Source organism: Ornithorhynchus anatinus, chromosome 7 (assembly GCF_004115215.2).
Source record: "Ornithorhynchus anatinus isolate Pmale09 chromosome 7, mOrnAna1.pri.v4, whole genome shotgun sequence".
Taxonomy (NCBI): Eukaryota; Metazoa; Chordata; class Mammalia; order Monotremata; family Ornithorhynchidae; genus Ornithorhynchus; species Ornithorhynchus anatinus.
In genome coordinates this window covers 76,062,382-76,090,193 of record NC_041734.1, presented here as the reverse complement: position 1 = coordinate 76,090,193, position 27,812 = coordinate 76,062,382, and the positions used below count along the sequence as shown (strand labels likewise).

At 42.7% G+C, this 27,812-nt stretch overlaps 1 protein-coding gene across 19 annotated transcripts in view; it reads left to right on the top strand.

Annotated features, from left to right (window-relative positions):
• The window catches only part of ABI2 (abl interactor 2), a 95,037-nt gene that overhangs the window by 45,980 nt on the left and 21,245 nt on the right, over window positions 1-27,812 (top strand). For 10 of the 19 annotated variants that reach the window (XM_039912562.1, XM_039912561.1, XM_039912570.1 and 7 more), the window contains exons 2-4: window positions 6,699-6,866; window positions 12,355-12,531; window positions 24,545-24,642. In XM_039912562.1, coding sequence (XP_039768496.1) covers window positions 6,699-6,866; window positions 12,355-12,531; window positions 24,545-24,642 — 443 coding nt within the window. Of the gene's footprint in view, window positions 1-6,698; window positions 6,867-12,354; window positions 12,532-15,041; window positions 15,060-24,544; window positions 24,643-27,812 lie in introns of all 19 variants that reach the window. The other 9 variants (XM_039912560.1, XM_039912559.1, XM_039912564.1 and 6 more) reach the window with 1 other exon arrangement.

Here is a 27,812-nt window from a genome sequence, read left to right as displayed (position 1 = left end):
TGAGGGGGGTGAATAGCAAGTGCTTCTGAGGTAAAGATCCAAGGGTAAGGGTGACCCAGAAGGGAGAGGGAGTTCTCCTTTATGTCCTCCCAAGAAACAAGTCCAGTGCTTTGCAAATACAAGGTGCTTAATATTCATTCATTCGTTGAATAGTATTTATGGAGCACTTACTATGTGCAGAGCACTGTACTAAGTGCTTGGAATGTACAAATCGGTAACAGATAGAGACAGTCCCTGCCCTTTGATGGGCTATTGGGTATTTATTTCTCAGAGAAGCAGAGTGGCTCAGTGGAAAGAGCCCTGCACTTAACTTCTCTGGGCCTCAGTTACCTCATCTGTAAAAATGGGGATTAACTGTGAGCCTTACGTGGGACAACCTGATTACCCTGTATCTACCCCAGTGCTTAGAACAGTGCTCTGCACATAGTAAGCGCTTAACAAATACCAACATTATTATTATTATTATTATTATTATTATTGGCTGCGTATTTATGTGCCACACAGTGCACGTGGTAGATGCAAGAAAATCTGATCAGATGTTATATCCCTAGGGATTCGAGTGAATCAGGAACTAACTTCTCCCCTTGTGTCTTCCTTACCTCCCTTCCTTACTAGAGTAGACAGAAGCCCTTCTCCCTAGGCACCCCCCTTGAATTTTTCCTGTTGTTGAGCTCATCTTGCCACCAGGCAATTAAGGGTTCATCTTTAGCCTTCAAGCTTGCCAAATGTATGTAGAGAAGAAGGCTGCAAATTGCCCAGAAAGCCAATGAGTGCACTATTGAGGATTCCGGGAGTGCATAGTTGGCAGGTACATCCCAGAATCGGGCTACGTAGTGTGGTTATTGCCCTGCACAGAGTTGCTGGGGAATATCTCTTCTCCCAAGGCATAGGAGGGAAGGTTATCTCTCTCACCCTTGCCAGGACAGCCCAAGAGGGCTCTCCCCCTCCTACCTTACCTCAATGAAGTCTTACTACCACCCACACGCTTCACACTTTGCTTTTCATTCATTCAGTCGAATTTATCGAGTGCTTACTGTATGCTTTTCTATTGCCAACCTACTCACTGTACCTCGATCTCATCTCTCGGTGCCGACCCCCTTGCCCACTTCCCCCCTTGGGCCTGAGATTCCCTCCCTCATCATATCTGACAGACTACCACTCTTCCCACCTTCAAAACGCTCCTTAAAATCGCATCTCGCCCAGTAGGCCTTCCCAGACTAAGCCCTCATTTCCTTCTGTGTCACCTAAGCACTTGGATCTGCACCCCGTACCCACTTTGATATCCCCTCTGAGCCCCCCTCGCAGTTATTTACATATCTATCTGTAATTTATTTTAATGTTTGGCTCTCCCTCTACTCTGTTAGCTAAGCACTCTATGGTTTTGCACTCTCTCAAACATTCAGTACAGTGCTCTGCTCCCAGTAAGCACTCAGTAAATACCATTGACTGATGATTGAAAGACACTATTGATGGATTTGAAGGATTCATTCATTCATTCATTCATTCATTCATTCATTTCAATCACTCATATTTATTGAGCGCCTACTGTATGCAGAACACTATAAATAGCGTTTGGGAAAGTACAAAACAGCAATAAAGAGAGACAATCCCTGCCCACGATGGGCCCTCAGTCTGGGCGGAGGGGAGACAGACATCAATACAAGCAAACAGGCATCAATATAAATAAATAAATAAAATTACAGATATATACATAAGTGCTGTGGGGCACGGGTTGGGGGGCGGAGAGCAAAGGGAATGAGTCAGAGTGATACAGAAGGGAATGAGAGATGAGGAAAAGTGGGTCTTAATATGAGAGATTTTAGGGGTTGTCTTCACAGCTTTCCCCTTCTACTGGCAGGGGATTAAAGTTCAGTTTTCCTGAAGTGGTCTTTAAAGGTCAAACAGAACTGAAATTGGACATTTCTCCTCCCCATCCCCCCAAGTCAGATTTCCCCAACTTGCATCAGACTTTGTATCTCCCCTGCATCAGAATTATCTCAGCCTGGTGGGGAGGTTGCTAGCCCATGGCTATGGGAGGGGAAGAGAGGAATGCTGACTTATCCACTGACCCCTTTCTGGCTGTGACCCTTCTGGAGTGAGCAAACCACCAAAAAGGAATACATTTCTTTGAAGTAAGAGCCTTTGTGTGCTTGCTTTCATTTCTTAGTTTTATCTAAGTGACTATTGTCTGCTCTCCTTTGATTTTTATTGCCATCAGTGTCTGAATTGGGTTCAGAAACAAGTTTTGCTGTGTTAATGAGGTGAAATGTTTTCCAACTTCACAACAAAGGTTAGTTTGTATTTAAGGAACAAAACCAGGGAGTGATCAAGATTTTCTACTTCACATTCATTGTATGTAACTAAGATGAGTGTGTTCCTTTTAAATTTCAACACTATGTGACAATTCTTCCTTTTTACATTAGCGTTGCTATGGAGTAAAATGGCCCAAATAATAAATTAATTCTAGTCTTGTAGTTGTCTCACAATAGATGTTGTTGGTCCATGGAATGGATTAAAAATCATTTCACTGCTTGGAGTAAATTAAAACTTTCATCTTGGTGGCTATTTGACTTTCCAAGGTTCCTCAGTATCTCCTTTAAAAGCTGGCCTCTTTACTAATGCCACTTAGAACAGAGGAACTCGATTGTCACTGAAAAGTCTTCACTTTTTCAAAATGAAATAGGGAACTTGAAGGAACGACGGGGGGAACATTTTTTGTTCTAAAGAGTTTTAAATTTTAACAGCATATGGTTGCCCTGGAGTAGCACGAGAGCAGTGTAGGCTAGTGGAAAGAGCCTGGGCCTGGGAAGCAGAGGATCTGGGTTCTAATCCTGGCACTGTCACTGTCTGCTATGTGACCCTGGACAAGTTACTTCACTTCTCTGTGCCTCAGTTCCCTCATCTATATAATGGTAATTAAATCCTACTCCCTCGTACTTAGACCGTGAGCCCCACGTGGGTCAGGGACTGTATCCAACCTGATAAACTTGTATGTACTCCAGCACTTACTTCAATTCTTGGCCTATAGTAAGTGCTTAATAAATACTTTAATACCTGCGACCTCCCCCCCACCCCCGCCAATCTGGCGTATCTTCTTAGAGGATGAACCAGCAATTTTTTGTTGTTGTTTTGCCATCTTGAGAAGAGGGAAGGTGAGTGAGGCTACTCTTCATCTCTCCAGAGTTCCCTGCTGTAAGCTCCTTGTGGGCAGGGAATGTCTGTTTATTGTTCTTTTGCACTTTCCAAAGCGCTTAGTACACAATAAGCCCTCAATAAATACGATTGACTGACTGACTCTGTGCCGCTGTGGCTGATGCCTACAGGCTCCACAGCTTCCAGTTCAGTGGCTACTTCGGCGCCCACCAACTCCTCCCTTCTTGGAAGCCGAGCGGAGCCAGGGCAGATGGAGGAGGCCTGGGAAGGGCTTGATTAGTAGATGGGATCCAGAAGTTTGTTCATTCATTCTTTCAATTGTATTTATTGAGCGCTTACTATGTGCAGAGCACTGTAGTAAGTGCTTGGGAGAGTACAGTGCAACTATTTCCTGCCCACAGAGACGTCAATAGAAATAAGTGACAGATATGTACATAAGTGCTGTGGGGCTGGGTGGGGGAATAATAATGTTGGTATTTGTTAGCGCTTACTATGTGCAGAGCACTGTTCTAAGCCCTGGGAGAGATACAAGGTGATGGGGTTGTCCCATGTGAGGCTCACAGTCTTAATCCCCATTTTACAGATGAGGTCACTGAGGCACAGAGAAGTGAAGTGACATGCCCACAGTCACACAGCTGACAAGTGGCAGAGCCGGAATTCGAACCCATGACCGAAGAACATGGGGAGCAATTTAAGAGCATGCAGAAGGGAGTGGGAGATGAAGAAAAGGGGGTGCCTAGACTGGGAAGGCCTCTTAAAGGAGATGTGTCTTCAGTAAAGCTTTGAAGTTGGGGAGGGGGGAGAGTAATTGTCTCCCCCCAGGTGGTCTTAGAAGCCCCCGGGCAGGGTGGGTTAGTGGAACATCTGGCCCATGGCCAGAAGTTGTTGAGCTAGGCAAAAATAGCTTGATAGGCCACCCTTCTGCGGGCACATCCAGGGTTACCAGGGCTGAATTTAGATCATGTATTTGTCACTGTTCCTTGTTAAAGTTGCATTTGGGTAGCAAAGTCGGCCATTAAGAAGATTTAGATTAAATGAGCAGAACAGAAAAGAAGAATTTGCAAAATTTGCGTAGAGCCATTAGGAGAACAAGATCTTTTAAAATGATATCTCTAAGGCGTAGTATTTTATTGCCCAAGTGGCCTCAAATTAATGAAATGTTTAGAATAGAAATTTAACCTAATTTAATAGACATGAAATTAGCATTAGAATTAGAAGGACCGAAGGAGATCATTTTTTTGACATTTGAGACTGTTAACTAAAGGGTAGGAGTAAGGGCAAGTTCATTTAGTAGTTTTTAAAATCATTCGTTATTGTGATTCAGACTACAAGGAAGCACTATGTTGACCTGACATAATTGAATAAAATATCGGGGACTTTTTTTCTTTTGCTATTCAAATAAATCCAAGGAAAGAATCTCGGAAGCTCCCCAAGGGCAAGGATTGGGTATCTTATGTGCATTGCCTGTTCCCAAGTGCCAGTCTATCAGAGACATTTACCCAGGGCTAGGCATTGTGTCACCATCATCATCAATGGTATTTATTGAGCACTTACTGTGTGCAGAGCACCGTACTAAAAGATTGAGAGAGAATGCTACAGTGGATCCGGTAGACCTGTTCCCTGCCCACAGTGCGCTTACTCTAAGTGTTTGGGAAGAGTACAGCATACTTAATAGGGGAGACAGACAAAAATGATTTACAGATAGTGAAAGGAGGAGGATATAGAGCCAGGAGCAGTATAAAGACCCCAGGATAAGACAAATGAGCAGATAATTGAGCAAAAGATAAATCTATAAAATATAGAAAGAAGAATATGTCTGTACATGAATGCTGAAGATAGGAATGAAAATTGGGTGTTGGGCTGATGTATCAGGAGGGTTGTGAACTAATTGGGAAGGCTTCCTGGAAGAGTTGCACACAGTTACCTGTCAGAGAAGCAAATTTCACCCCTTTAGAGCCTTCAGAAATTAGGTGCTCAGCCTCTTTCCCATCAAGCTATGTAAAGTTAGCTCTGCCCCTTCTCTCCCCGTCCACGGAATTCTGTGGCTTCCAGTTCCCCGCTTCTCTCACCTTACACCTATGCCCTGGTACCTTACACCCCTCTCCACTTTTATAATTTCAGTTACCAAGCTCAGCTACGTTACAGAAGCACCGTGGCTCAGTGGAAAGAGCCCAGGCTTGGGAGTCAGAGGTCGTGGGTTCTAATCCTGGCTCTGCCGCTTGCCAGCTGTGTGACTTTGGCCAAGTCACTTAACTTCTCTGTGCCTCAGTTACCTCATCTGTAAAATGGGGATTAAAACTGTGAGCCCCACGTGGGACAACCTGATCACCTTGTATCCCCCAGCGAACAGTGCTTTGCACATAGTAAGCGCTTAACAAATACCACCATTTATTTTATGATGCTATGGTTCCATACCACTTGCCGGGGTCGGGGCTGGGGGAGAGGAAGGGGCTGACAAATGAAGAGACTGGGGCCCGAGGGGCAGGGGGTGGGGAGAGCAGGTGCAGTGCCAGGACAGAAGGCAGGAGACAGAGCTGAGGGGAGCCCCAGACCTTGTACCTGAACTTTTTCTCTCTCTCCTTCCTAATTCCTTCTCCTCCCTTCCCCACCTCTCTGCCATCCTTCCTTCCATGCCCTCCCCCCCAGTCCTCAAACACACTCCACTCTGGTCTTCCCCCTCAGGATTGTAAGGACAAAGACTCTATCTGACCCGATTATCTTGTATTTATCCCACTGCTTAGTACAGCGTTTTGCCTATAATAAGCACTTAACAAACACCACAGATATTATTGTTGTTATTAAGAGGAAATGATTTCCACCTGACTGAAAAGGAACCCTCCCTCATGGAAGACCCTCAGATGATTCTAAATATTTACAGTTGGCCTTATTTAACATGGCATAGTGGATAGAGCACGGGCCTGGGAGTCAGAAGATCATAGATCTAATCCTGGCTCCACCACATGTCTGCTGTGTGACCTTGGACAAATCACTTCACTTCTGGGCCTCAGTCACCTCATCTGTCAAATGGGGATTGAGACTGTGAGCCCCACGTGGGACAGGGACTGTGTCCAACCCTGTAGACTGTGAGCCCATTATTGGGCAGGGATTGTCTCTACCTGTTGCCGAATTGTACATTCCAAGTGCGTAGTACAGTGCTCTGCACATAGTAAGCGCTCAGTAAATACTATTGAAGTGAGTGAATGAATGAATGTTTGCTTGTATCCACCCCCGTGCTTTGTACAGTTCTTGGCACATAATAAGCACTTAATAATATAAGTACTTAAGAGTAAGCATTCAAAGTATTTTCAAAATAACATTGATTGTCAGTCTTATGCATCGAATGTGGCCTTCATAAACCTTAGGATTCCCATAAGGTGAGGTGAAGTGTTGCAGTTTTCACAGGAAAGTTCTGGGTTGGAAAAGTGCCACATGCCACTAAGTCTTCTCCAAACCCGAAACTCCTTTTACGGTATTGGTCATGGCAAATAAAAAGCTTATGTTGGTGTTGCTTCAATTTTAATAAAGCTTTTTTTTTTTAATTTTAGTCAGCAGATAAGCAGCGAGCCCTTGAAGAAACCAAAGCTTACACGACGCAGTCCTTAGCAAGTGTAGCCTATCTGATCAATACTTTGGCCAACAATGTTCTCCAGATGCTGGACATACAGGCGTCCCAACTACGAAGGATGGAATCGTCAATCAACCACATTTCACAAGTGAGACCAACTTCTTACTTTGATTGTGTTGCCAGGGGAAGCCCCACAGCCCTTACGTTCATAACTGTAATTTATCTATATTTGTATCTGTCTCCCCGCCTCTAGACGGTACGCTCATTGTGGGCAGGGATGTGGCTGTTTATATTGTATTGTACTCTCCGAAGTGCTTAGTACAGTGCTCTGCACACAGTAAGCACTCAATAAATATGAATTGTACGTTCCAAGTGCTTAGTACAGTGCTCTGCACATAGTAAGCGCTCAATAAATACTATTGAATGAATAAATACAATTGAATCAATGAATATATTAATGAAGTTATTGCTGATGACACTGGCAGATTTCATCCTACAGATGTTAAGCCATTATACTGGATTTGTAATAATAGACTACTTTCCAAATGCCACCTCAGCACACTGGGTCATTTTGAGATTCTGTCTCCCCATTTCTCATAGGCATGGTTGTCTTAGGTGAGATTGTTACTGAAATTAGTATTTATGATGTTGTCTTACACAACTCAGGTAGCCTGGTAGAGTATTAATGAATTCTTCCTGACCCTACAGAAAGATACATTCTTTGGTTTGGGTATACAGGAAGTGGTTTGATAGTTCAAATTAATTCCTTTTGTTTGCTTTTATTAGGTTATGTTCTCTGTGAGAGAAAAAAAATATGTGGACATGTAACTAGTTAGATGACTCTAGTTTATCTAATTTGAAAAAAAATATTCTCCCAACCACTTTGCAAAGTATAGTAGCCATAGTTAGTGCTCAATAGCTACTGCTGGGTGATTGAAATGCTTTTGAAATCATTTACCAAGACTGAAAAAGGATTTCATGTTAAGAGGTTTACTGAAGTTAATCAGTGGTTATGCTTGTCAATCTCTGACAAAAAAAAATGCTGCCAGTTCTCTTGTCTAACACATGCACTAAGGATCAGCTGGGGATAAGAAGGCTATCACAGTGGTAAGTATTCATAAATGTCCAGAATAAGAATTCAGTTTAAAAATACACTTCATTCCTCTGGAAGCAGCATGGCCTAGTGGATAGGGGATGGGCCTGAGAGTCAAAATGACCTGGCTTCTAGTCCCAGCTCTGCCACATGTCTGCTGTGTGACCCTGGGCAAGTCACTTCACTTTTCTGTTCCTTAGTTACCTCATCTATAAAATGGGGGTTAAAAGTGTGAGTCCCTTGTGGGACAGGAACTATGTCCAACCTGATTAACTTGTATCTACCCCAGTGCTTAGACAAGTGTTTGGCACATAGCGAGTGCCTAACAAGTACTATTATTATTATTATTATTATTGAACTCTCCCAAGCACATAGTACAGTGCTCCACACACAGTAAGCACTCAATAAATGTGATTGACTGTGCACACATCAAGTATTCAACATCTGCTATTAATTGGTTAATAGATTGGCTAGAGAAGCCGTGTGGCCTAGTGGATAGAGCACGGGTCTGGGAGTAAGAAGGACCTGGGTTCTAATCCTGGCTCTGCCACTGGGATGCTGGTGACCTTGGGCAAGTCACTTCACTTCTCTGTGCCTCAGTTACCTCATCAAACTCCAGAAGTTGAAAAGCTTATCACAACTGACCATAATTGCCTGAGTTGCCTAGCCTAGAACCAATATCTTGCTAAAAATATTCCTCAAGAGTTAAGTATGATTTCCATGAATTAAAACATGTCTACGAATAAGCAGTTAAGAAGTTGCATGGCCTAGTGGATAGAGCGTGGGCCAGGGAGTCAGAAGGACCTAAATTCTGATTCCCGCTTACAACGGAAAAACTGCCTTTTTGGTTCCTTTAGCATAAAGGGCCTGAAGAATAACATTACAAAAGAGAGGTTTCTTCCTTGAGCAGTGATGATGCTGGATAAATAATAATTATAAATAAGTGTAACCTACCGGTTACCTCATCGAACTCTAGAATTTGAAAAGCTTATCACAGCTGACCATAACTGCATGAGTTGTGTAGCCTAGAACTAATATCTTCAAAATGCATACATTTTATATTCCTCAAGAGTTAAGTACAATTCCCATGAATTAAAACATGTCAATGAGTAAGCAGTTAAGAAGCTGCTAGTGGATAGAGCATAGGTCTGTCTGGGAGCCAGAAGGTCCTGAGTTCTGATTCCAGTTTGCAACTTGTCTGCTGTGTGACCTGGGTAAGTCTCTTAACTTCTCTGGATCTCAGTTACCTCATCTGTAAGATGGGGATTAAGACTGTGAGCCCCATGTGGGACATGGACTGTGTCCAGCCTGATTAGCTTGCATCTTCCCCAAAGTTTGGTACAGTTTCTGGCACATAGTAAGTGCTTAACAAGTGCCACAGTTATTATTATGCTATTATTTTATGTGTGTCTCTCTCCCATTAGTATGAACTCCTTGTGGGCAGGGACTGTGTTTCAGTCATCTGTTTACAAGCGCTTAATACACAGCAGTGCACCCAGTGGGTGTTCAATAAATACCTTTACTACTATGACTATTCTTCTTTAGAGGAGCACTTCAATTTTGATTAATAATTGTGGTATTTGTTAAGCCTTTATTATGTGCCCGGCACTGTATTAAGTGGTAGGTTGGATACAAGCAGATCGTAGACACTGTCCTTGTCCCTCAAGGAACTCACAGTCTTAATCCCCATTTTACGGATGAGGTAACTGAAACACAGATAAGTTAAGCGACTTGCCCAGATCACACAGCAGACGAGTTGCAAGCCGGAATCAGAACTCAGGTCCTTCTGACCCCCAGGCCCATGCTCTAGCCACTAGCAGCTTCATAACTGCTTACTCATTGACATGTTTTAATTCATGGGAATCATAGTTAACTCTTGAGGAATATTAAATGTATGCATTTTGAAGATATTGGTTTTAGGCTATGCAACTCATGCAGTTATGGTCAGTTGTGATAAGCTTTTCAACTTCTGGAGTTGGATGAGGTAACTGATAGGTTACAATTATTTATAATTATTATTTATCCATCATCATCACTGCTCAAGGAAGAAACTTCTCTTTTGCAATGTTATTCTTCAGGCCCTTTATGCTAAAGGAATTAAAAAGACAGTTTTTCTGTTGTTTAAAAAAAAACTCTTAAGTAAGTTAGTGAGTCCTCATCAGATTTTATTTTAATTTTCACTTGAAAATCTAGGTGGTCTTAGCTTTTGAAATGTTCATCATAAGCTGTTTTCCTATCAGGTGATGGTGAGGCAGAGAGGAATTTTGGCAAATGCATTTAAAATATAAAATGTTTGTACTTCTTTAATAGTGTCACGGTGGACAGCTGCTATGTTTGCATTCTCTTGTTAGCATTATTAGGAGGAGGAGCTAAAGATGTGATTCCTGCCATTGAGGAACAACTGTTACCGTGCAGGAGTGATTGATCTCCCTGCGTCTTCTCTCTCCCCTCTCCAGTCCATACTTCACTTTGCTGCCCAGATCACTTTTCTGCAAAAACGTTCAGTCCGTGTCTCCCCACTTCTCAAAAACCTCCAGTCATTGCCCATCCGCCTCCAAATCAAACAGAAACTCCTTCCCATCGGCTTTAAGGGAGATAGCTCTCCTCTTCCCATCTTCCTTGCTGATCACCCACTATAAGCCAGTCCACACACTCCTCTAACACCAACCTACCCTCTGTACCTTTGAGCTCCTTTGTCTCTCCACTGACCTTTTGTCCACATCCTTCCTTTGGCCTAAAATTCACCCCCTTCATATCTGAAGGTCCACCACTCCCCCTACCTTCAAAGCCCTCCTACAGTCACATCTCCTCCAAGAGGCCCACCCTGGCTAAGCCCTCATTTCCCCTCTCCGCCCTCTCCTCTGTGTCCACTGTGCACTTGACTGTGTACCCCTTTGGTACTCACCCCAGCCCCACAGTACTTAAATAATAATAATAATAATAATGATGATGGCATTTGTTAAACGCTTACTATGTGCCGAGCACTGTTCTAAGCGCTGGGGTAGATACACGGTAATCAGGTTGTCCCACGTGGGGCTCACAGTCTTAGTCCCCATTTTACAGATGAGGTAACTGAGGCACAGAGTAGTCAAGTGACTTGCCCAAAGTCACACAGCTGATCAGAAACAGCCGGGATAAGAACCCATGACCTCTGACTCCCAAGCCCATGCTCTTTCCACTAAACCACACTACTTCTGTGAGTATAATATATTATAATATGGTATATCATTATATTCGATTTCCCCTGTCCATATTTCGATTTCTATTTCCCCCTGCAGAATTTATTTTAGTGTCTGTCTTCCCCTTTAGATTGTAGGCTCCTTGTGGGCAGGGATAGTGTGTACCCGCTCTGTTGTATTGTACTTCTCCAAGTGCTTAGAAACAGTGCTCTGCACACAGTAAGAGCTCAATAAATACCACTGATTGATGAACAAATTGATTAAAAAAAACCTTAAAGGATATAAATATCAAGACCGCATCAGTCAATGTTATGGTTATATAAAGGCTTACACTTTATAATGGCTCTTCTCACTATATAAAGGAAGAGAACATTGCAGTCTGGGGCACCATAAAGACCCCCCAATTGACGTATAGGCAACCTTCAGATAGCAATTGTCTGGGAAGGCTTGGGGTTGGGGAGCCCTATCTCGGCTCCCAACTAGGCTCATCTCAGCACAGCTATGCTGCACGGGACTTGGGAGAAGCATGACTAGCAGCACGTTACCCAGTCAGTTGCTGCCTGGAGAGCTGAAATGGAGAGCAGAGGAAAGAGTTTAAGGCCACCGTAAAATAGAGGCTCAGACAAATAGAGGCTCCAATCCAGCTGAAAACAGGGGGTCACTTGCCAAAGATAAAGCAGCAAGCGTGTACTTCCGTCAAGAAAGGAGTCACTCTCTTTGAACCAAAGCCTCTCAAGGAACAAGCAATCGTCAGTGGTATTTACTGAGTGCTTACTTTGTGCAAAACACTTTATTAGGACTTGGGAGAGTACAATACAATAGAGACGAATAGCCCCAGCCTCTGTGAACATCGAACATAACAGCACAACAAAGAACAGCCCTCTTGCATGCACCGTGCACCCCAGGACCATTGATGCCCGGCTCCAAAAGTCAAAAAGTATTGACCTTTTCAGCCACACATGCACTTGGAGATGAATTTCACGGTCAGTGATGTCTTCTTCAAATAGAGAGGACAACTCTGTATCTTCCGAGGGACCCTTCCCCTCGGCTTCCCACCCATTTACCACCAGGATACTAATGCTACGGCCCCTTCTCCTGCTCTGGTAGAAACAGGATGGCTGCAACCTTGGTCAAGGCCTTAAGATTCATAAGCGTTCCACTTTTGGTCAAGTGGTCATCGCAGAAGCCTGAGAAGCCACCGAAAGCAGTAGAGCTGGAGAAGGAAAAATGTGCCCTTTACTTCATTTCCACCCGCCTCCTTGTTTTGGGGTGTTTTGAATGGCTGCCTGTCTTCTGCCACACTCGTCTAATATCCGATCATTTTGAAAATTCATTTTATGTTTCGGGGATCTTGTGTTTTGCAGACTGTGGACATTCACAAGGAGAAAGTTGCAAGAAGAGAAATTGGTATTTTGACCACCAACAAGAACACATCAAGAACTCACAAAATCATTGCACCAGCTAACCTGGAGCGACCTGTTCGTTATATTAGAAAACCAATTGACTATACAATTTTAGATGATATTGGACATGGAGTAAAGGTAAGTATTTCTTTATTGAGTCTTAGGTATCTGAATTTGAGGTACAGCATCAGTGTGTAAAAGGCAGATTTCCCTGACATCAGGGTGAGGAATTTTGATGATCTCTTTGCCCTTGTTCTTTCTCTTCAGCTGGTACTTTTCCATTGAGATTCCCACTGAAATTCTTGAATTACAATCATCTTTGCATGAATTGCCTCATTTAATCATTTTGATTCATTAATTGTAACACATTAAGGTAGCCTCAGTTGCTTAGATTTTTAGTAGTGCAATAAGATCGCAGCACAGATCCATTGAGATCCTTCAGTTCATCCGAATTCTTACAATTATCAATCGATGGTTTAAGTCAGCACTCAGCCAGCAAAATCCCCACTGTCGCCTCTCCTCCAGTCTCCGCTGCCATAGGCCTCCATTCTTAGATGTGATAGCACAGGAGGAAAGTGACAAAGGAAGGAAGAGGTGGCTCCTTGCCACTCTGGCATCTACCTGCTCCTGCTTGGGCCACTTAAAAGTCAGCAGTGAGTGATGGAAAAGTCTGCATCAGCTCATGCACGAGTTATTATCCTGGGATATTTTTGGATCTGTTAATCAGTGTTGGATGAAAGATATTCATTAAATGGATGCGCCACTCTGTTTTCCTTATCCAGTAAGCTCTTTGAGAAAATTCTCATCCATCATTTGAAAACAACTCTTTGGAAAGCTGTAGGTGTCAGCAGTTCGCAAGGGTGAAGAGAGTGTACTTATTAACATTCTTTTTGACTGGAAGGTGAATTAGTGTTGCCACTGTTTTTCTGCCAAATTTGACCGTGCGAGTGCTTCAGAACATAAGTGCGGTCGTTCATTTTTGGGTTGGAGTAAGCAAATTAATTATATTTCGAAATTCAGATCAGAATCCTGCATTCACGTCTGCCAGATTAGTATTAAAATATATTGTCTCCAAATTTGTTGTCGTAGATTTCTGATTCCATAGTAGTGAGTTTAAACAGACTTGTAGGCTGATTTTAAAAACCAGTACATTTAACACTGTTTCCTCAGTTCATGCAATTATGATTCATTTCTGTATGTTCTGGAATTTAGCAAAAATAACTCCTTTGCCCATTAAGAATCAGTTGGGATTTCTGTTCATTTTGTGGTTGTGGTGGAAGAAAATGCAGGAGGGATTTAAAATTTTATTTTAAGGGTCTTACATTTCTTAACCCCTTTTTGGAACATAAAATATGGAATGCTATGGTAAATACTTTTGAATTCACTTAACAGTTAGTTTGAGTTACTTGGCTGACTGGAGAATATTAACATTTAGTAAAAGTATTTCGAGTGTTTGGGAAGATTATGAGTAGTTGAAATCGAATTTGGCAGGAAACCTGAAGCAACTGATTAGATTTAGCTAATAGGATATTAAAAGCCGTTAACAGACACCGTTGCCCTTTATTCAGTTTTTGTAAAGAGTAAGTCCAGATATCCCCACTCGTTTTTTTTTTTGTTTTTGGCTGTTTTGTTTTTTTAGGTGACATAATTTTTAATTCTTAAATTGGACTCTCTGTAGAGAGGAGTTGATGATGTTGATGGCAGCCTCTCCTGTCAGAAATGATAGTTTAATCTCGGTCCTTAGACTTCAGTTACATCGTACTCTCCTAAGCGCTTAGTACAGTGCTCTGCACCCAGTAAGCCCTCACTAAATATGATTGAGTTGAGGACCCAGGCTGAGGAATTGATTATCAGGCAGATGGCTTGCATAGCCCCACTTCTGTAGTCTGCCATCACCTTCTAGGCATTTTTCCACTGTGGCCCAAGGCCTAGCAAGCGAGTGGAAGAGCTGGGGTGCAGCCCATTTGCAGAGCGGATGCAAGACGTTTTTTGTGTGTGTGGGCAGGATCCATTTCCCGCCAAAATGGCCCCAGCGTAATGCTGCTGTGGGGCTGTGGCAGGTCACTGTCTGCCCACCACCTCCCAGGTCAGCCAGGATTCCAACTTGCAACGTCCACCTTGCGAGACACCCTAAGAGGTTCATTCTTAGGTCAGAAGTCTTCCCCCCCTCCCACCGGTGACATAGACCCTATAGGCAGAACCGGACCAGAACCCAGGTCTCCTGATTCCCAGAGCGGTGCTCTTTCCGTGGGATCAACAACAGGGCTTTACGTCAGGGTGTTCTTCCTTATAGACCCATCAGCTTAGTGCTGTAGGACTCTGGACAAGAGTACGCACTTTGCTTTTGTGGGTCATTCAGGATTTTGACAAGTTCAGAATAGCATTATAATTTAGCGACCCACACTCTTCGAATGCCTGTAGGTTTTGAATAAAGCAGTGTCTTTAAAATTAGTTCCATCTTAAGTCTCCTGTCCATGATACATTCTGCTTTAACCACTCTTTCTATGACCTACTGATACATTATTTTGTTAATGCTGAATGCTTAACTTTTTCTTTCTTTTTTCCTTTCTCTTCACATCTTGAAGTTCCAACTAACCTTTCAATGCTTTTTTCCTTACTTCTTTTATTTGCTCCATTTATGCATTAAGTGGTTGCTTAGATTTAAGGTAAGAGATCCCAGGGCTGGACTTCCATTCTTATTTCTTACTGAGAATATTACATACGGGGAGTGAAGTGATAGTCGTCTAAAATAATTCCCTCACGGTCTCTTATTCCTGCTACCTGGCCCAATGCCTTGTCTCAGAGAGCAGACAAGACCACCCATCTACTCAAGTGAGTAGATGTGGAGCTGGGTGACAAAATGGTTTCATGAAATGAAAGCCTATCTCTTAAAAGTTATGCTTTGAACTACAGATAGCACTTTCATGCAGTTGGGTCTTGGTAAATGAATTGATTTTTGAGCCGAAGATAGGGATAAATATATGCATTAATAATCCATTACACTCGATTTAATCATCCCCCTGTGTAATACTCTTTATCCTATATACGGTGGTGTTTTATTATCTTCTTTGTGAGCAATGTTATTGTCTGTATGTTAACTTCTTAAAAATGTGAAAATTGACTCTAACGATGAAAACGTTAAACATTTTTGAGTTGCAGTATCATAAAGGCTGAAGAAAAAGTAGGTTTTTCGCCCCGGTTCCTCTATAAAATATTTTTTGTCCTAAAATGTTCTCCGTTTGGGGTACTATGAATGAATATGCAAATTGGTAAAAGTGTTGTTATTAAAGTAATCAGATAGCCATCATTTGGCAGAAGCCTGACCTTTTTCTTCTTACAGTATTCCTCTATTCCATTTTTAATATTAGATTGCTTTGAAAGAAGTTTCATCCGTGGTAAGTTAGAGAGGTTTTTGAGTGGAATCCTGAGAAAACACAATGTAGCATTCCACACCTTCCCATCAATCTGGTTTTTTCTGCCGTTTTTAAATGTGTCTTCTTTTCTCTCCCTTCCCTTAACATCTCCAAATTAGTTCCTTTTCATTCTGCATAGCTAACTCTTCCTGACAGTTCCAGTGCATAATTGTCCAAATGAAAGTGTTATGGGGAATTGGTGAATCTGTATTCTTAGTGATGAAATTTAGAGAACTAGCAGAAAGGTTTATATAAATGGAATGCAGTAGAATGAAGGAAATCCAGTTGGTGATAAATCAGCTGAGATTTTTATGCAAAAAAAAATTTACTGGAATAGAGTTGCTTTGGAACGTAAGAGAATTAAAAACCATTTGAAAAGATAGCAAGTATAATTTCTGCAAATTCTGTTGACTAAGGATAGAGTATGTGGGATACAATAGGAGCCAGTTTTATTTTTAAGGATTAGGTTTTTTTTAAAAAAATTAAAATGATTTTCTGGCAGGGATTCAAATGTTGTGAATGCAGATTCAACATTATTAAAACTGTAATATTTGATTCTAGAAGTTAAGTAAACAAGTCCATTTATTAGGTGATTATGTTAAGTTTTGCTTTGGCTGCTGGGCAAATGGAATCAATAAAACCAGATTTTTGTAGCAGCCTGCTTTTTAAAGTGTCTTGTATTATGTAATCAGCTGTCGGGATAAAGTGACTGATGTAGTAATTCTTTCTTATTAATTATGTGAGTGCATTTTGGCAATCTAAGATTTGAGAGGAGCAAATACAAAATAACATCTAGATGCCTTCAAATTCTTCATTTTTATAAACTTTCATTTCTCCCATGATTTCAGTTCCTAGTAGGAATTCAGGTACTATTATTAGTTATTAGTAATAGTATTTGCCACAATTTTTGAAATGCCTCCAAGTTATCCTGCCTAATGCAGTCTTCACAGAATTAGTCACTGGACTGTTTGACAGGTTATTTCATAAAGTGGTGGAATGTTATTTACCATTTAATTTATTTGTGTCTGGGGTGCAGCTTCATATCAAATTTTTTTTTTTTAAGAAATCTTGATTATTTTCAAATCAGGACTGCTTCTTCAAACTTTTCTATCATGAATTAGCCTTGTGTCCCCTTGAATCTCATCCCCAGACCTGTAATTTGCTATCCTTGGAAATCCTTGGATCTGGTGGAGAGTGTTAGCATCCTGACCTCTCTTCTCCCGCCCGGCCCCCACAGGGCTCCACATATGTTAGTGATTTACATCTAGGTCACCAGCTATGAGGATGTAAGTTTGCTATCAGTTCATTTTCCTACAGTTCTTAGTCTAGCACTGTCATTAGGGCATTTTCTGCTCTGGCACAGTAGGGATGCTAAGGGAGTTAAACACCTCTGTGATTGCTACTGGATTGGGAGAAGATGGGTGACTGTGGGCAAGTCACTTAACTTCTCTGGGCCTCGGTTACCTCATGTGTAAAATGGGGATGAAGACGGTGAACCTCATGGGAAAACCAGATTACCCTGTATCTAATCCAGAGCTTAGAACAGAGCTCTGCACATAGTAAGCGCTTAACAGATACCAACTTTATTATTATTATTATAAAGGCCAGGCCCGAGAGCAGGTTTATCTCACCTATCCGGTAACAGGCACAGGAACACGCTCTCCCCAGACACCCATACCTAGGGGCCTTTGGGCTCTGTGCTGGTTTAGAGCTTGACTTTGCAGGGCTGGATCAGTGAATTCCACCAAAATTACTTCAGAAAATAGCGGCTTAAGCTCAAGGAAAGTGAAGTTTGGTTTAGAAAAACCGAGGGACCCCAAAAGGGGTTTTCTGAATTGGTTGCCAGGCTGAATTGGTTATTGAGGCCCCTGATATTTAGATTACATACCTAGCAATCTAAATAAAGGATGCCCGTCAAAATGAATATGCGTGTTTAATGGCACTAAATTTTGATATAGAACAAAATATGACTTTGTCTGTAGACAATAAGGGATTGAATGGATTTGGAATATTTATTTAGAATATAGACACAGACTGACTTGAAAGGAGGGCATTTGGGACTAATGTGAATTATTTATATTTGGCTACTCAAAAAAAATAATAAAAAGAACAGAGCCGGGCCTCTCAGTGTACTGTTTGCTAGAATGCATTTAAACTAAAATAAACTGGTAAGCAGGGAGAGAGGGCCTGAAGTGGCTAGTACTGAAGTTGGTGTTTCTCAGGCATAAAATGATTTTCTGAAGCCCTCTGGAGAGTAAACATTACAGGAGATGAATTGTTAACTGATAATAATAATAAATACTGTAATAATAATAATGGCGGTTATGCTAAGCACTGTACTGAGCTGTGGAGAAGATACACGATAATGAGGTCAGACACAGTCCCTGCCCCGTAGGGGACTCAGAGTCTACGTGGGGAGGGAAAAAAGGTATTTAATCTCCATTTTCCATCTGAGGAAACTGAGGCAGGTTAAGCTACTTGCCTAAGGTTACCCATAGGGCAAGTGGTAGAACCGGAATTAGAACTGAGATCCTCTGACTCCCAGCTCTTTCCACTGGGCCACACCGCTTCCCTATTATTTATGAGCTCCTTGAGCTTATTTTCAGCGAAACTCGCTTTTCGCATGCATTATAATGATAACCTCAATATAGGTTGCTAGACACTAGGGATGTCGAAAATAAGGGTACCTACATCTAGGACAATAGGTAGTGGAGACTTCTGACTCTCGGGTGCTACTTCCAGCTGGAGATCTGTATATAGCACTCCTGACAACCCCAATTTAAGGCTTTTTATTACAAATTTTTGTTCTCAAGTATCTTGAAGCCCAATTACACAGTACTGTTTCAGAATCTTAATTTTGGGCCTTTAAAGTGTAACGTCGCATTATACCAAGGATGGATCTTTCCGGTTTGGGACCGATGGCCTGACAGGTCTTAGGAAAGGGGAAATGGTGGGAAATGGAGATGGTATGCGAGATCAAGTAATATGTTCAATACTGTACTACTCAATATATAGAGATATGTAATATCTCTGGCTCAACCTGGGGGTAAGGATTGGAGGGATAAGGGCCTTGGGCAGAGGTGAGATGGCATGTGCCCCCTTTCCCAGTCCATATCATGCCTTCTATAGCCTCTGCACACGCACAGGGAAGCAGCATGCCCTAGTGGAAAGAGGATGGGGCTGGGAGTGTTCTGATCTTGGCTCCGCCACATGTTTGCTGTGTGACCTTGGACAAGTCATTTCAGTTTCAATTCGGAGAAGCAGCGTGGCTCAGTGGAAAGAACCCGGGCTTGGGAGTCAGAGGTCATGGGTTCGAATTCTGGTTCTGCCATTTGTCAGCTGTGTGACTCTGGGCAAGTCACTTAACTTCTCTGTGCCTCAGTGACCTCATCTGTAAAATGGGGATGAAGACTGTGAGCCTCACGTGGGACAACCTGATTCCCCTGTATCTACCCCAGTGCTTAGAACAGTGCATTGCACATAGGAAGCGCTTAACAAATACCAACATTATTATTAATTTTCTGTGCCTCAGTTCCTCATCGGCAAATTGGAGATTCAATACTGGTTCTCCCATGTTGGACCTGATTGACTTGAATCTACCATAGCACTCAGTACAGTGCTTAGCACAATGTGCTGAGCAAATGTTACTATTATTATCATCATCATTATTATTATCATTACTCACCAATGGACGTTACCTTAGGCAAGTCACCTCTTAAAGGTAATTGTGATATTTATCAGTTGTGCTAATAAAGGAAAGTGCAGGTAATTTAAGATCTGTTTATATTATGGGCAAGGAACGTATCTGCTATTTCTGTTGTATTGTACTCTCCCAAGTGCGAACGTATCTGCTATTTCTGTTGTATTGTACTCTCCCAAGTGCTTAGTACAGTGCTCGGCACATAGTAAGCACTCAAGTACCATTGATTTTGCTGGAGTTTCTCTGACTTCTGCAGTAAGTATAAAGTATATACTGATTTGCTTTTAGGTTTTAAACAGTAAGAAAAGGATTCTATATCTACTTAATTTTAAAAAAAATTAGAGGACTGTAAGCTTTATATTTTATTGTGGTTGCTGCTTAGTGTGTGCAAATATGGCAAGAGTTTATGAAAGCAGTTAACCTGTAGATAATATTTCTTTTTTCAAATTGGTGTAATGGACACAAAACCTCAAAGTACACGTTTAGCTATCTTGGTAAATTGATTCGAACAGTGCTGACAAAGATACTTTATAGGAGATACTGCAACTTAAAAAACAAATACAGTAAAAGCTTTGCTATCCAGATGTGTTTGGGGACTGGGAGGATCTGGTTAGCCAACATTTGGTGTGTCCAACTGTCATGGCAGAAAATCAGGGAACTTTTCTTGGGCGTCATGACTTTGCAAAGTTCCTCACAAGTCTAAAGATGCTCCCTAAGAAGCCCGGTTCTGCTCACATTTAGGGGCCTGCTTGCTGATCAGATTGGGTTAATCACAAAATTAACAACTTCTCCCTGTGCCTAACAACCATCTGCCTATTTTATAGGGCTTGTCCCTGGGGAGGGACTATATCTTGAAGCTGGAAGGCCGATAAGTCTCTGGGGAGTGGGACCTCACCAACTGGAGGAAACTGAATATTGTTTGTTAATCAGCTTATCAGAGAGTTTATGCTGACCCCCAGCTTTACAGTATACCTATCTGGGGAGGACTCAAACATAGGAAACCATTTTTTTAAGAGGGGTCAGTTGGCCAGATCACTCTCCTTGGAGGCTGTTGAAATGTTTTGTTGGTAAGGTGCCGGATAATACAGCTTTTACTGTAAATCACTACTCCTAACGATAGAACCAAAATTATTTTTCAAGTATTTTTCACGATCCGTGTATAGAACAAAATGCTTTCTTTGTTTTTATCTCCCTGCTCCTTTTCCCTTTCTAGTCCTAGCAACTTGGTGAATTTAATGTCTACCCGTTGGCCCGTCATCACTTAAAATAACTTTGGATTTCATGTCGCTTTAAAGTTGAACTTAAAGGACTTAAGTTACTACTGTCGAACAAATTGCAGCAGCATATTTCCATTCTAAAATATGTGTACATTTGTGAAAATAATACCATGGTGCCACAGTTTAGTCAATCAAATCTATACTGTTTTGCCTTTAATAGTAGGAAAGGGATTACATACCAGTGAAATTTTAAGGTTTGGAAGGTTATTTTTGCTTATTGAGATTATGGAGAAATCACACCCAACTATATGTCAAATGATCCAAAGTGAAGTTGTGTTTATGAAAAACATATTAAATATATCTTTGGGTAAAAGAACTATAACAAAATTTTGAAAAAGGAATCTCTTCAAAGGGAATTTCCAATTTTCTATATGTTAAATGATGCCATAGTTATGGGCATCATAGTGGGCAGAGAACACGTCTAACAGCTCTGGTGTATTGTACTCTCCCAAGCATTTAGTACAGTGCTGTGCACAGAGTAAGTGCTCAAATACCATTGATTGATCCATCCATTCATTCATAGTCATCTTCTGTATAAAATTATACTAGCGATAATTACTCGGCAACTCTGGTGATGACCCCTTGTCAATCGTGAGTGGAAAGTACCAGTTTATTTCCAAGTAAACTGGACTAGAAAGGTGAGGGTCCAGCTTGCCTGGTGCAGTTTCTGAACTGGAAGGAGGGAACAATAAAAAAGGCTGCAGTTTAAGGGACCCCAGGCCCTTTTCAATCATCTCAACAACTGAGGTTCCCTAACAGAGGATAGTCCCAGCGTGATGTTGCTGAATTTGTTTCTGGAGGTGGGGCATAGGGAGAAGTTTGGTCCTTCCCTTTGGCAGCCGAATTAGACTACCAAAGCCTGCTTTGGCCTTTTCAGTCCCCCCCAACTCATAGGTGAACTTCGTAGTGATGGTTTTAAATACAGTGGATGACGAGAGAGACAGAGGAACAGAGACAGGCATAGGAGGGAGGAAGGGGGAGAGAGAGACTGCCTAAGCCTTCAGCACAACTGAGGCGGGCCTGAGCCAATCTAAGCAACTCTGGTCCTTGCCCCGCTCATGCAGAGAGAGCCCTAGCGGGCTCCTCCTGAGAGCGAAAGTGAGGTAGAACTAGCCCACTGCCCTGAGTTTCCTGTATCTCTGCTGTGTCCCAGGGAGCTCCGGAGCCAAAATAAGAATTTCCTGAACCATGGTGGAGGCCCAGATGGCCTTCTGCAGTGCTAAGGTGAGGGAAGAGACTGGGAATCTCCTTGCAACCTCATTCTGCATTCCCAGAAAGGGAGTTTGGGTGAGATGCAATTAGGATGAAAAAACAGACCCCCCAAAATCACTCTGCACCTACCTTTTCAGCAGTATAACTTCCCATCGTAGAGTTTGGAGTCATGATTGCTTTTAAGGATACCACCACCAAGGAAAAAATACTTTTTCTAGAACAATTTCTCGTTTATTATTATTAATAATAATAGTAATAATAATAACAATATTATTTAAGCACTTTCTATATGCCAGACACTGTAGTAAGTGCTGGGATGGATACAAAATCAGGTTGGACACAGTTCCCTGTCCCACATGGGGCTCAGAGTATCAATCCCCATTTTACAGATGAGGTAACTGAGGCCCAGAGAAGTGAAGTGATTTGCCCAAGGTCACACAACAGACAAGTGGCAGAGCCGGGATTATAACTCAAAACCTTTTGACTTCCAGGCCCGTGCTCTATCCACTGTACCGTGCTGCGCCCCATCATCCTTTTATCATCCTATCTCTTAGATTTTGCACCCCCTGAAGGATAGGAACTGAATCTAATTCCCACCTGTGTATCCTTCCCCAGAGCTTAGAACAGTGTTCTGCACACAGTAAGCGCTGAATAAATGCTATCACTACTATCTTAAAAAAAAATTTATTTTATGTACCTAAATATTACTACCTCCATTCCTGCTATTGGGCCTAATTAGAAAAGGGCCTACAGGCTGAACCTAGCCCAGTTAATTGTGCTAAATGACCAATAATTGAATTCAGCCTTTGATCTTGGCTGGCACTGGTCACAACTCACTTGGAGATGAGGAATTGGCTGCAGCCCTAGCCTTCATGTCACATTTCTGGAGCCAAAGATGAGGGTTGCCGATAAATCTCCATGAGTAAAAATCTCACTACCAACCTGCCTGGGGCCGTGCACTTTTAGTGAAACCAGACTTTTGGGAAAAGTGCCTGTCCTAAAGTGATCACAGCGCTGTCCTGAATGGTCAGGGAATATATAGAAGCAAAAGACATAATCCTCCTCCTCAAGGAAACATCCATTAATAATTATAATTGTGGTATTTAAGTGCTTACTGTATGTCAAGCACTGTTCCAGCACTGGGAAAGGTACAAGATAATCAGGTTAGACACAGTCCCTGACCCACACAGGGCTCACAGCCTAACTAGGAGGGGGAAGAGGTATTGAATCCCTGCCTTACACATGAGATAACTGAGACATAGGGAAGTTAAGTGACTTGCCCAGGGTCACACAGCAGGCACATAACAGAGCTGGGATTAGACCCCCGATCCCCAGATCCGGGCTCTTTCCACGAGGTCAAGCTGTTTCTCTACTGGGGAGGCATAAGGATGCCTAAAACATTCAATCAGATAAAAGCATATAAGTGTAGGTAACAATCACAAGAGCAGTTGAGTCAGTAACAAGTATACAAATTAGACGATCCAGTGATCATCCAATAATGAAGTTGGGTTAAGTGTGGGTGCCCCAATTCTCGCCGGGAGGGAGGTCATTTCTGTGTTCTTAGTTCTAAACCTTCTCCTAGAGCCAGGACTTAGGTATATGTAGGCACATGCTGCATTCATTCACTCATTCAGTCGTATTTATTGAGCGCTTACTGCATGCAGAGCACTGTACTAAGTGCTGCTTCTGGCCTCCTGCCTGTTCCACTCCCGTTCTTCAAATTTATTCGGTTTGGGCATGGACCACAGAGATGTGGCCTAAGAATTTTTTTTTAAAAAAACACCCAACAACAACAGCAATAATAATAATAATGTTGGTATTTGTTAAGCACTTACTCTGTGCCAAGCGCTGTTCTAAGCATTGGGGTAGATACAGGGTCATCAGTTTGTCCCAAGTAGGGCTCACAGTCTTCATCCCCATTTTACAGATGAGGGAACTGAGGCCCAGAGAAGTGAAGGGACTTGCCCATGGTCACACAGCTGACAAGTGGCGGTGCCGAGGATTAGAACCCATGACCTTTGACTTCCAAGCCCGCGCTCTTTCCACTGAGCCCCGCCGCTTCTCTAAAACACATAACCCCACTAAAAAACCCTACAATTTCATTGTTGTCTTTCATATGGAGCACTCAGAGAATAAATATATGGTTTCAGTGAAAATATGTGTCTCCATTTAAATATATATATCGCTCTGCTTGAAGTGTGGATTAGGAACACAAACACATTTAAAAAGCCTGTCTCCTATTTGTCTTTCCATTAAAACGTCCACCTGGTGATTTATAGTGGGTGTGATAGTCCAAAGGCAAATCAGTTTTTATATGTAAAGTTCTTGATCTTTTTATAACCCTTCGCAAGAGAAAGTCCTTTGAGTGCAACTGCAGAATAATAGTAGAATAGAAATTTTTATGAATTGCATGGCCTCTGTTTTTTTTTTTTTCTGTTTAGCCTTTACCCCTTCCATGCGTGATGTAGAAGAGTTGCCCATAATGCTCCTAGTGCTTTCATTCCCCTGTGCAGGCTGAGATGACTTTTCTCCCCTTATCTTTTTTGCAGGTGAGTACCCAGAACATGAAGATGGGTGGGCTGCCTCGCACGACACCACCCACCCAGAAGCCACCCAGCCCTCCTATGTCAGGGAAAGGAACACTTGGGTGAGTATGGACCAAAGTGATGGCTCTCAAACAGCTTGGTTCCTCCCAAGTGCTCTGGGAAAACTGAACACTTCAACCGTAAATAGGTGTTGTGATGGAGGAGTAGGCGATGAAGAGGAGAAAAATGTCCTTCCTTCCCGTCTCCTTCCCCCCTCCCACCCCTACTCCCGTTTCTCTTTCCTATCTCAGGAAACAGATGTTTTAACTCTTGGGAAAGCACATCCATTTTGCAAGTCAGCCTGAACTCCATATAGGTTTAATATTTTTAATCCTATTGTCATTTCCATTCAGAATTTTTTCTAGAGATTTATTTTGCCTTGTAGCTAATTCAGCCTGATTATTGTGTAACTAGCACGATGTTCGGCACATAGTGCTGAACAAATGCAATTGTTATTCATGTGATTGTTGTTGCTAAGGCGATCCTTTGTGAATTTATCAGAAGGAGTCAATATTTTGTTCTTGGAGGGACTATTTTGGTGAAATCTTGATCGAGGGTACCCTAAACCATTGAACTATGTTTTGCTCTATCAAGTTCAGCTCTGGATACAAATTTTGAAGTGTGTGCTCCAAAGGGGCAAGCTTTTCTTTTTGTAGTAAGCACCTGATTAATTTATAGAATGCCTGGAGGATGGAAGCAGCAAGAACATAGCACAGTCTTGAGTCGGGAGACCAGGTTTCCATCCCCAACTCCTCACTCACATCCCGGTCAGCCTATTCACTGCTCAGAGCCTTGGTTTTTTTTATCCGTAAAATGTGGATGATATTTTTTCCTTACCTACTCTACTAGGATGTTGTAATGATTAATTGGATTTCGATAAGCTATTAACTCAAGGCAAGGCACTCTGGGATCTTCAGAGATTGGCTCCATGACCCACGTCTAAAAATGATAGAAGCATCCTATTTTTGGCCCCCCTCACCAAAAAACAAACAAACCTAAACTTACCCAGTCACAGGATGTGGAACAGCTGGGGATGGGATGAGGAAGGAGAATGCTGAGTTGGAGGATCAGGGCCTGGAGCCAAGAGAGGAGGCTACATCCTGGCCACAGAGTGGGGAGAGCAAGAACTGGGAGGAAAGAGCTGGAATAGCCAGGAGCAGAACTTGATAAATAGAGTTTAGGGCAAGGGAATCTAGACAGAGTAGGGAGAAGAGGGTTGGGGTCAGACCTCTAAGCTGCAGATCAAAGTGGTGAGGGATGGTAACAGGCTGGGGATGGCAAGTATGATACTAAGGGCACTGAGGAACAGACTGCAGCCCAGAAGCTGGGAGCCAGGAGGGAAGACCGTTACCGTGGGCGCCCCTGACTTCCTGGTTTCCCACTACTGAACTTGGCCCTGTCTGGAGTTGGGGGGGTAAGTTTCTTCTTGGGTATTTTGTGTAAAAGATAATAAAACAAAGCATTTGACAGACATTGCAATCTCAGGGTCAAAATTTACCCCTATTTGCACACTTCACCAGACATTGTTATGTGTCAGTGTTTTCTCAACCTGGGGCCTGCCATCCCTGAGAGTCATGGGGAAGTTGTGAAAAGTTGCTTGGTGGAAGCGATGGTGATGGTTCATTAGCTCATGCCCCCCTTTGGTGTCACGACTGTTCCCATTTCCTTGCACCCCCTTTCCCTCCTTTCCTGCTTGCCCCCTTCCTCCTCTCAGTCCCATTGTCACTTCATTCCTGCTTCTCCTTTCCTCTTAGTCCCTCTCCTGGATGAAACAAAGGAAAGATATTACCACCTAGTCCCTTCTCAGCAGCAGCATAGTAAAGGAATCCTGTTGTGGTCTTTTTTGGTTTGTTTGTTTCTGGGGTTGTGTTTTTTGGGTTTTTTTTATAGGGGAGGTGTAGGATACTCTTATGTCTGGTGATCTTAAATGGAGTTAGATCTCTCATCCAGGAATTTCTTTTTCAATTACTTTTTCCTCCTCTCTCTCCTGCTTTTCTCTAATCCCTTCCTTCTCCATTCCCACCATCTGGTTCACCGAAGGAAGGAAGTCCAAGGAACAATAGGGAGACTTTATGCCAAAGGACCCTAGTCCCATTCTCTCTAGCTTCAAAGGAGATCAGTGGGGAGGAGAGAGGGGTGGGAAAGGGGAGGGAGGAGATTAGATCCAGAGTTTTGAAAACATACTTTTTTTCTCTTTGGAGGTTCTAAACTGGAGTGGAAAAGGGAGATGTGGGGGAGAGGAGGGCAAAGGAGAGAGGTTGGGGCATCCTCATCACAAGAATGTGTTAAGTGCTTCCTGTAATGCTAAATCCTGGGGATATCACAAAGAAGGTTTGTGGCTATCCAGAAGTTTAGCTGGGTATAATCTTCCACTTTCATTCCTGCAAGTGTTGGGAGCCAGATCAGCTTCCCTGGAGGAGGGACTTTGACTTTTGCATTGCTTTGGGTGGAAAAAGGGAGGGGAAAATTCCAGCCGTCAGGGCAGGACACCGCAGTTCTCCGGAGTTTTGATTGGGATGGGATTTTAGCAGGCAGCATGGCCCCTAGTCAGAAATGTCAAGTGTTTGTTTAGAAGTGTGGGAATACAGGCTCCTGTCTGCCCTCCATTTTGGAGGAGGGGAGTATTAGCTCCCCTTCAGGGGTCGTTGGAAGGTAGGAAGTGGGAACCTTAATAATGGGGTCTTCTCTAGTGGACTGCAGTTGGTGGAGGCCCTTGGCGTCCCGTGATCTTGAGTACCTGTCCGGCCTCTGCTCCAGCAAGAGGCGGGCCGGTAGAAGTAGGGCAGGGGAAGGGTTTTGTCCCAGAGTTCTTCGCAGGGAGAAATAGTGTGTTTCCATAGGCATCCATTTGTCTGTATAAACACACTTACACTATGCTGTTCAGGGAATGTATAATGTAAACACACTGGGTAGTAGGGAGAAATAGTGTCCCAGTAGGAGGTGATGAGAGAGATGGGGAGTATTGAGCTTATTGACATTTGTGCTTTGAACTGCACCCATTGCATTGTTCTTAAAGGGAGGCGAAAGAATGGGCGGATGGAGCATCAGTCTGGGAGCCTGGTTTCCTATTCCGGCTTTACCAGCGAGCTTGGGAAAACCGTTCAGCCACCTTCAGGGTTGAAATAGTGACCCAATTGGTGAGATAGAGTCAGTCCTCTTAGCCTCCCAGTCCAGGGTATTGTGATGAATTAAGGTCCCTAAAGATTTTCAGCTCCTCAGAGAAAAGTGTAGG